The sequence below is a fragment of the Dermochelys coriacea genome, chromosome 1 (genome assembly GCF_009764565.3).
Source record: "Dermochelys coriacea isolate rDerCor1 chromosome 1, rDerCor1.pri.v4, whole genome shotgun sequence".
Taxonomy (NCBI): Eukaryota; Metazoa; Chordata; order Testudines; family Dermochelyidae; genus Dermochelys; species Dermochelys coriacea.
The window spans coordinates 253,596,758-253,607,560 of NC_050068.2; the positions used below are offsets into that span (position 1 = coordinate 253,596,758).

At 40.5% G+C, this 10,803-nt stretch overlaps 1 protein-coding gene across 1 annotated transcript in view; it reads right to left on the bottom strand.

Moving 5' to 3' along the window:
- The window catches only part of ALDH1L2 (aldehyde dehydrogenase 1 family member L2), a 51,700-nt gene extending 41,583 nt beyond the window's left edge, over positions 1 to 10,117 (bottom strand). Inside the window, 3 exon segments of the mRNA XM_038388106.2 lie at positions 2,674 to 2,815; positions 8,874 to 9,427; positions 9,837 to 10,117. Coding sequence (XP_038244034.1) covers positions 2,674 to 2,815; positions 8,874 to 8,984 — 253 coding nt within the window. The 5' untranslated portion in view covers positions 8,985 to 9,427; positions 9,837 to 10,117.
- Positions 10,118 to 10,803: the final 686 nt, after the last annotated feature.

A 10,803-nucleotide genomic window follows, 5' to 3' on the forward strand; every position in this document is an offset into this window, starting at 1 on the left:
GATGATGACACTCCTAAAGCCACAGAGAAGGGAAAAGAAAATCCTTTACATAGGGAGCAGAATGGTATTCACCACCCCGACCCCAATTTTAGTCTGCCTCGTAGACCTGGAAAAAAAAAAACAATCCTTTTGGCATTACAATGTGCTCCGTTTCTCTAGTGTGTGCACATGCATGCTTATGTTTGCACACTGCTGTCCTGCCTTGTACAGAATTAGATCTACCCACCTGTTCATTGATTCATCACTGTTTTGCCCACCAATGGCTGGCCTGGAAAAAGGCTATACGCACTATTGCTACAACAGCAAACAATTAACAGAGTTTTCTCTTTGACTCAAGTGGTAGCAAGTCTCTCTAGAAACAAGGGTGACAGTTCTTCTGAAGATACGTGTATGCAGTTAACTGACGACAGTACCACATCTGTGTGTGTATACAGTCAAGAACAGAAATGTTGTAAGGACAAAGAACAAACAAGAAGCTATGTTCTGATCTCTCAGCAATGCAGCTCATGCTGCATCCATCATTAAATTCATTTTTACGGTCTATGTATTAAGCACCAATAAAACCAGAATGGAATGATGAATAGTATTAACTAACCGTGACATTTCATATCTTGTCTAATGATCATATCTATCTGGAATAAGTTTGGTTTCACAGAACTTAATTTTCCACTTCAGCAGTTCTGCACGACTTTCAATACAACTACCTAAGATTCATTGCAGTCAGTGGTATCTTGCTATCTGGTTCAAATGATCACAGACAACTCCCCTAAAATATATTTTCTGAGGCCCACTGTGTAATCGTCCATCTCTATAGTTACAAATGAAGAAGAAAACCACATTCATGAATAACTGCAAAGGAGAGAAGAAATAAATACATTAAATGTGGGCAACAGAATTTATTATACAGTAGATAAATCCCATTGCACGACTGACCCAATACCCGACCAATTAGGGTAGGATACATGGTCCACTATGTTGTAGAATCTAATGTAATAGAGCGTTCAAGGCCATTAAGGCTTGCGAGAGGAACCCTTCTGAGCCCGCACTACACCTTGACACATTTGCATCTAAAAAAAACCTGAGAGACAGGAGATGAAGCACAACATGGCCTTAGTGGACCAGAGAATCCACCTCATTTAATTTAGGTCTATAAATCTCTTCGTTTTATAAATAAAAAGTGGAGTTTTACCCAATAAATCTTGATAATATTAAAGTAGCCTTCAGAAGATATATAGGCATGTATTTCACACTGCATACTGGGAGTATCATGCATATGTGATGTAAATCCTTACAAACTTCTTTGAACTATAGTCCTTGCACATGTATTGCCTCTGTTTTCAGAAATGAAATCTCAGCTGACTGGCCATACTATATCATCATCAAGTTCCACTTTAAATTGAAACTATTTTTGAATCATCTGAGTATAAAATACAGCAAACTATCAGCCAAAACCAGTTTTTCGTCACCTAGTGTACAATAAACCAATTTTATGGCCAAGCTAAAATAAATAATTGATTGACATCAATGAAAGTTTTGCCCAAGGGAGTACTGCTTAGCTTGTATAGTATTGCAACATTTCTCTATAGTACCTTCCCATAGCTAACTGAATTATCTGTTATTAAGCTAGTAGAACTTACCTAATTCTTCCTACCTGTAAAAAGCTTTGTAATTTTATTTTAAATGAGACAGACTATAGAATTTAATACACTTGAAAAGCAATACCCAAGTTTGGGAATGGTTACTGCCTGAATAAGCAATATTTATGGTTGACTTTACTTTAATAAAAGTCCTGTAACAACATGTCAGGGAATACTGAGTGACTGGAAACAGTTTATTAAATGTAATTTAAAATTCTGATTAGCCACCAAGGTTAATTCTGTTTTGGTGGTTGTAGTTGTTAATCTTATTAACTAACTGTTGTGGCACCCTGGAGAAAAATAAAGTTGTAATTAAGACAGCCATTTCAAAGCAACTCCTTTGTTACTCCAGACTCAGTGCTAGAATTATACTGCACAAGTACACTACTAAATATAATCAGTCAGCAACTATTAATTCTAAAGAACTAGAACATACCTATATGCCTATGCAATGGAGTAAGGGGGGATAAATTTTCCCTTTACTTTCTTGATGGTCTGCTTGCGCCATAAGCTGCAATGTGCAATGGGAAGCAGGATTTGTAGAGCTGCTATTTCATCTCCAGACCATACAGGTAGTCAGGAGAGATCCGGGGCCAAGAACAGGCAGAGTCTTGGCTCCATGCCTTCTCAATGTGCCAGACAACACAGTTATGCCAGCAAACCAGATGACATTCCAGGATGAATATAGGCCTGGCACCCCAGCAATTTAGTTCCTCTCCAGAGCAGGATGCTCTGAATCACACTCTGCTTCTCAAGCTGTTCCTGGGGCAATGCAACTATGAGATGCTCTTTAAATGGGGCAGATTGTAAGGTGGCGGTATAGCCCATGACAATTAACTCTAGATAGAATTTAACTTAACACTGATATAAGCATACCAGGTTAATTATTTTATTATGCCAAAAAACATGGCAAAGATTTATATATCTGGCTATACGTACAAATGACTGCCATAAAGACAATGCCCTCTCATGGAGAAGCAACTTAACTGTGCTTATGCACGATGATAATACTTACGTTGTGATTAATTATACTTACCCAAAGGGTCAGCTTTCCCATTCACGTCTGGAATGGTGAACACTCCCACGACTCTATGGCCCTCTTTCTGCAGATGTCTATAGACTTCTTGACCAAAAATACTCTGACCTATCAGGGCTAGCTTTAGCTTGCGTTGATAAGCCTGTCAACAAGAGTTAAAGCAAACTACATTTTAGGATACAGAAGAGATACGTTGCTACATGCAATTCTGTCTTACTCTTTCTTAGCCAATGTTAGTTTTGATTTTTAAAGCAGTAGTGTCTTTCTGTCCCAACAATATAATGGAATAAAATAAATTACCCATTTTTCCACCTTGTTCTTAAGAAGTACATATAATCTACAATTTAGTAAGATCATACTTCTTTGCATACAAATGTCACTTGGTATTGTTACTGCCTCCTTTATTATTTCATCAGCAGAAGTCTCTGCATGTACATGCACTGCTTGTTACAAAAAGGCATAACAAAATCTGCAGTCATTATTCCTACCTATGATCGACAAACCATGAAATTTTATATTTGAAACAGACTCTTAGCAAAATCTAGCCATTCCTGCCACAAGTTTCTGGAATATGCCCTCTAACTTCTAATTTTTTCATCTATTATTCTTGCAGGAAAATTAAAATGTTTTCTAATGACGACAAATGACAATAGACTTGACACTATGTTCAATGTCACATTAGTTCAAGGCACTGCAGGCATCTGTGGCTGAGTCCAGTTCCAAAGTCCTTTCCTCACATAACAGGAGATTTTTGTAGTACTGTCCACTCAACTCCTACTTGTTGTTCAGCCAATCGATAAGACAAACAAGTTTGTTTACATTTACATTGCTGCCTGCTTCTTATCTACAATGTGATCTGAAAGTGAGAACAGGCCTTCGCATAGCATTGTTGTAGCCAGTGCTGCAAGGTATTTACATGCCAGATATGCTAAACATTCATATGCCCCTTCATGCTTCGACTTATACATTCTAAAGTTTTATACTGATTTGTTTTTGAGCGCAGTTATGTAAAAAATAGTAATTCTACATTTGTAAGTTGCACTTTCACGATAACGAAATTGCACTACAATACTTGTATGAGGTGAACTGAAAAGCAGTATTTCTTTTGTTTATCTTTTTACAGTGCAAATGTTTGTAATCAAAACTAATAATATGAAGTGAGCACTGTACACTTCGCATTTTGTGTTGTAATTGAAATCAGTATTTGAAAATTGACAGAAAAACATTCAAAATATTTATAATAAATTTAAATTGACATTCTATTATTAACAGTGTGATTAATCACGACTATTTTTTTAAATCTTGACAGCCCTAAAAAGAAGCAAACGAAAGTACTTATGTCTGTCGCAATCCTTCAGAGAGTGGGAAATAGTTTTGTCCTAGCAGCTGCAGCAGGAGCATTCTTAGGACTCTGCTCTCTTTATATGTGCCATTTGAAAGTCAGGTGCAACTCCTGCTTCTTTCCCTGAAGGAACATCTCTAGGTTCTAGCTTCTCTCCTACCAGGGGATGCTGCCTCTTCATTAGGGAAGCTGGAACACAAGGGTACCACAACCAGTAGGGCCACCATTTGGGTCCCAGAGGATTTGAACTGCCCGTATGAATGTCTTACAAATCCTGTATGGATTAGCAAACATTCAGGTACCAAAAGATATAATACTTTGAAATAAACCAACAAACCATTTTATGATGAAGAGTCAGTTGCAGTACTTTTTGCAAATGACATGAAATGATCCATTTTAAATCGTATTTCAGCTACACAGTTAGCTCCAGAAAGAGGTCTTAAAAATTGGTAGGATGTTCATGAATACAGGAAATGTTCATGAATTAGAAAAATTACTGTAGCACTATTTCGGGCCATAATATTCTCTTGGATGTGTGCATGCAACTTGCAGTGAAGACAACAGGAAATGAGTTTGGCCAAGGGTAAAATTTGTCCCATAGGTTGCAACAGTAAATAAAAATCCTCCTGTATTATAGTATCAAACAGCACTGGTGCAGCTGCAGCAGTGCTAAGTTGCCAGCGTGGATGGGAGTGGTAAAAATGCCAGAATCTTGTCTACATTGGCGTGTACACGGTTGCTACCTCCAGTACAGTTGTACTATTGGTGCTAACAGCTATAATACAGCAACATATTTTTCTAGTGTAGACAAGACTTTCTTGTTTTAAATTACAACATGCACCCATTATCCCTTGAAATTTTTCTATCCTGGCAATGCAACATGGACACAGATAAGTCTTGCTACCAGTGCTTCATCACCTCAGTTTCCGCTTTTCAGAAACACAGTCTCAGTTATAAAAATCTCAGATTGGCTTTTTCTAACCATTTAAATGTTTATGAATTCTCCAGGCAAGTTCAAGAAGTGTTCACCTGCTGTGCTACTGAATGTATCTGGCACAGTATGAAACAACTGATTTCTATGGAATGTTAATTGACAATGGCAGCACCGTAGATGTGATGGAACAAACATTAGAGAAAGTCCTCCTGATGCAAGTTACTTGTTCTACATTTGTTCTCGTTAACTGTCACTCAATAGCACCTCAAGTACACAGAAGTAGTGGTCTTTTAGATTTGTATTTTTCTTTTTCAGTTTATTCCCCACTAAATAAGGACTACCAGCAAATGAAGGTAACAAAAAGTCCACAAAGATCATTATCATCCACAAATCATGATCGATTAAGTATCATAAGAAGAGTTAAACTCTTCCTTTCCTGAAAACAAAAAGTAAGATTTTAGGGAAGTATGAGAGGCATACCTGAAAGGCCAAATTTCTGAAGGGACCTTAACAGAAGCTAAAACTCTGCATGTATTTTTCTGTGTCCAAGTTTTTACATTTGCAGCTTCTGCATTTAGGAGTCTGAGACTACAAAAACTCTGGATTCAGAGAGCAAACTGCAGCTGGGCTGGCTAACTTCCAGACTTGCCTAATTGCCTGTACGACTGCCCTTTATGCTTGGAAATTCACATTGTTTTGCATTCTTGAAAACGCACACAAGAAAAACTGCACCAGCAATTTTAAGTCAATAAGTATGATCAAACTCTAAGTAAATGGGGCTTGAAAAATATTTTAGAGATAGCACACTCATCTCAAAATATTAATTCAGAAGAGCAGTTTTGTTTCCACAGGTCAAGTTTTTAACAACATATATTCTATAATCATAAACTTGTATCTCTACTCACTAATAATGTACATATACATAAATCTAATTCTTATGTTACATGGAGCTGCACACAAATTACAATTCCAGATCATGAGCTGCTGTAAATCAGTGTGTAGCTCCACTGAAGTCAATGGAGCCACATTATGTCAGTTCATGCTAGCTGATGATCTGGCCCAAAATTGTTACTGAGCACAGATTTCTCTATGGTTAGCAGAGTTCTGAGCCAGGAAGTGGCTAGGGATAAACAGAGGATGCAATCTTTAAAGCAGCAGAGAATAAATATAAAGTGGTAAAACTAGTAAAATAAGAACAAAGAATGTTCACACACGCATGCATTGTACACACAGACACAGTTACGTTTCTGCATTCTGTTGAAAAGAAGATTAACCTGACAAGCCAAGGACATCATATTGCATACGTAGCAAATTGATAGACAGAAAATGATTTTCCCAGCATGAGGGATATATAACTTCTCTATGACCAGCTATTCTTGAATAATTTCTCCCTTGAATTGGCACAAACATACCTTCCATTAACATTCAGTATAGATAATGCAATCCTGTATTGTACTGTCACATATATTTGTAGCTAGTAGAAAGTAGGAGCCAAATCACAGGTCCTCTATGCATAGAACTCCTATTGTGTTCAGTGGAGTCCCATAACAAGAAGGGGATTGCAGGATCAGGCCACAAATCCCTTTCTTTACTTCTGGTTGCTTCCTTTTGTCTTATTTAAAAGTACCAATTAAGTGGCACAGCTGAGGATCTTACTGCAAACCTGTGTCTTGCTCTAGAATTGGAAGATCTTCCTCCAAAACTGTTTACACAACTTGCTAGTCTTTTGAGAGTGGAAATTCCTTGCAACAAAATGATACAGAGACATGGTAGAACTGCATAAAAGTGCAAATTCTGTAAAATTATGGAGGAATGTAGGACAGCCTGGTAGTTACTTCTTGACTGAAACGGCACCTCCGGGATGGACCACTAAAAAGATAGGTCCCATAGTCTAGCTCATAAACAGGAGCTCACTAAATGCCATCAAATCATGCGGGTGGCATATGGTGATATATTAATAAGAGCAATCCTCATATACATTACTGATAATGGACTTGTGATTGCTTTGGACATATGTATTGATACTATGGAGGCAATGTTGAGCTTCCCTTGTAACCACCTTGCTGACAATGGGCACACAAAGTTATCAGATGTACTGCTTCTCATGGGAAGGTTAGTGATTATTTATTATTGGTGGAGACTTCTTCCCTTCTTCTTTTTTGGAGTTATCCCAACAGGCTTGGAAAATAGTGGAGCTCAAACTGATGACAGAGAGATGGCTCAATTTTACAAGGTATAGAGGCCCTTTTATTTTTCCTGCATGGGAACTATAGAAGAATTTTGTTAACATGGAGAATAACCATAGTCTTACAAAGTTGTGTGAGAAGAGGATCAGGGATCTGGAAAGTGTCTGAACATTCTTATTTAATTTTCACTTGTTGAACTTGGTTTCTTTTTTCTTCCTTATGGTATTATTTTGCCTGTATAATAACAAGGATAAAAATACTCATGGGAAGATCTCAAAAATCACTCTCATTTTACTTGGTTACAATGCTCCCTAGATAGATGCAGAGAACAAGATTGGTGTAGGGCATATAACCTGAAAACTAGTTTGTACAGGTGATGTACAAAGATAGGCACCCAAATCCACAGTTGGACATCTAAATAAAAGTAGCCTCCTTTTAAGAGATGTTGAGCATCCACAGATTCCACTGGCTTCAAAGGAAGTCGTGGATGTTGTGGTAAACCCAGGGCAAACAGCTACAAAAGGGAATTAATTAGTAATTAGTCCCAGGGAATTAAAAGGCCCCTCCCTATCCACTGAGGAGAGAAAACCACAGGACAATAAGGTTCAGTAGGTTCCGCTGACTCCAACTACTTGGGACCTTTTTAAACCCTCCCCTGGGTGGTAGGAGGGAGAGAGTGAGGGAGAGGAGCCGGGAAGCTACCAGTAGGCTGTTTGCAGCAAGACACCAACCCTTCCCAGTAGGGAGGCTACACTCACTCCCCAGAAAGGAAGGAAAACAAGCACAAGGAACTGACTGAGCAGAGGAGTAGCAGGACCCTGTGCCATTTATAAGGATTTGCCTTGTCCCAAACCTGAGTCTCCAAGGCTAAAAAGGACTGAACCTACTGAGGCGAACAAGGTATTTTGCCACAATGTTTAACATTTCTGAAAAATTGGTCCTCTTTTATTTAGATGCCTAAATATACATGTAGCTGCCTAATTTTTTAGGCACATACTTTGGACATGTTGGCCACAATATCCATTGATTTTATGGTATTAATTTACCTAAAATAAAATTACTAGAGTTTATTTTCATGGCTGTTTACATTTACTCAATTCTGATTCTTATTCTTCTCCCATTTACCTCCTGCAACATAAAAGAAGAATACACAAGCACTGCATATATTAATAGTCTTACAAGTCTCATAACAAAAGCAAATCACTAAAAAGGGAAAATGTGTTCATGCTACAGTTTCTCCTTGTAAAGAGAAGTTAGCGTTGCAAAGGGAATTCATTTCATTGTTATAAACAACAAATATTTCTGGAATTGCCAATGCTGTGTGCATCTCTAACAAGTTTCACGGGTAATGGTTTCGGTTCAATTTCCCTGCAGATTAATTTTCAATAGCTCCCATTCTGGTTACAATATTCATTCTCTGCAAGAATTTAGAGACACTGTTAAGGATGACAAGGGAAATATTTTTTTAATGCTACATCTCTTTAAAAATAATGTAAAATGCTTCTCAAAGGAGACATTAAATAGATAACTTTAATTCTACATAGTGTCAGGACTCATGCATGAAAGCTTTGCTCCTCTGAATGAAAACCAATAGCACTACCTCTCCCCATCCATATCTCTGTATGCAACGTGTCAGTTATCCACTCATATTGCTGATGCAATTCCAAAGAGCTTGGCTAAAGTCTCTTACTGTAAAAACCCTTCAAAGCAGATTCCCCAGGCAAACAGCTGTCCTCACCGTTGGCCATGCTGTCAAATATGAAACACAGAGCAGTCTTCGGAGATGAAAAACCATCCTCAAATTGCATTCAGCCGCATCCACGAATCTTAACCAGAATGCTGGAAGCATCTCGTCTACTTTACATCAAATTTTATGGGGCATGTATTTACCCAGCCATAAAAAACAGTATGAATCGTTATCAGTCTCCCTGCAGAGCTATGCAGTTTAATCTAACACCAGACAGACAAATATCCGTCTTGCATTAATTCTTTACAGCCAGAGTGTAAGAAGTGATGTTCACAAACCGACACGCCTACAAGGCCAGCATTTGGAGCAGGAGCTGAAGGTTTACTTCTCAATAAGAAATAGCCATGCCTGTTCCCAGTCTGACTACAGTAGTGGGAACAGGCCTGGCTGGATCTTTAGCTTCTTTTGCAGCAATTACAGTCTCAGAGCACCGCTGACCTTCCCCTGCCCAGATTCCCGTGAGAAATGACTGCCAGTTCATATTCTTGCAAAGCAAAGATGTTACAAAAGCATCATCGATTTTCTTCATTGCAGCTCCCAGACTCCTGCAATACACAGCCTGGTATCAGAGAATAGACTGAGATCTACCATAATCAGACAAAGCAAGATGCTCCTATTTTTGTAAACAAGTCAAATATCCCCTGAAGGGACCTCTGACTGTCCAGTGCCAAAATTCATGTGATAAAATCTCGACCTATTTTTATCCTTTCCTTACAGGGGTATTATCCAAGCACCGCTGACTTGTCCTCCCCTCCCGCCCCCCATTCCTGGGCTATTGCGGCTTCTCAGACAAATATGGAAAACAAATATGCTCATAGTTTTGCAAGCAAAAGCCACCTATTTGCCAAGTCCCACTGAGCCTGCCCTGACCCCCTGATCACCCTATTGTTCATTCCTGAGCTACGGCCTCCTGCAAAGCTCGTTCCCTAGGGGACCCCATCCTCACACACTCACTGGGGCCGTGGTGGAGAATTTCCTCAAAAGCTGGTGGGCTTTCCACAGCATTTTTGCAGGCTCTTTGGGGCCGGCGGCTCACAGGTCCGAGGCTCCGCCGGGAGCAGCTGCAGCAGCGCGTGGGCGAAGGGAACACCTGTGCCCCGCTCCCGGGGTCCCAGCTGAGGCAGAGGGGGAGGCGGCGCGAGAGGGGAGGTTTGTCTGACGCAACCCGAGCTGGGTGCCGGTGGCCGCGAGCCAGGCAAGCGCGCACACACAGCGAGGGCGAGGGCGGCGGCGGCGGCAGCAGCAGCAGCAGCAGCTTCGCCCGCGCCCGCCTCCGCGCGCGCGCTCCTTCACGCTGCGCGCCCGGGGTGGGGCCGGGCTGCGGCGCAGGCTCCCGCCTGGTTCGCTGCCAGCTGCCTGGGAGCGGAGGACGCCTTCTCTCCTGCTGCACCTGCCCCTCCGTGCGCGGGAGAGCGGGTTGGTTCCTCCTTTGCACCGGGAATACAAAGCCGCCCGGGGTGGCAAGAGCCGAACTGAGCGGGGAGTTCAAGCAAGAGCAAAGTCCCAAGTTGCCCTCTGGGGAGATCAGGCCAGGAGGCGGGAGCTATTTCCCTAGTCCAAGAGGAGGGGTTTTTTACTTCTCCCTAGCTGGTGCCAGGTTTCAGAGTAGCAGCCGTGTTAGTCTGGATCCGCAAAAAGAACAGGAGGACTTGTGGCACCTTAGAGACTAACCCATTTATTAGAGCAGAAGCTTTCGTGGGCTACAGCTCACTTCATCGGATGCATAGAATGGAACATATAATAAGATCTATCTATATATAGGTTTCCCAGTAGCAGCCGTGTTAGTCTGTATTTGCAAAAAGAAAAGGACTTGTGGCACCTTAGAGACTAACCAATTTATTAGAGCCTAAGCTTCATGCATCCGATGAAGTGAGCTGTAGCTCACGAAAGCTTATGCTCTAATAAATTGGTTAGTCTCTAA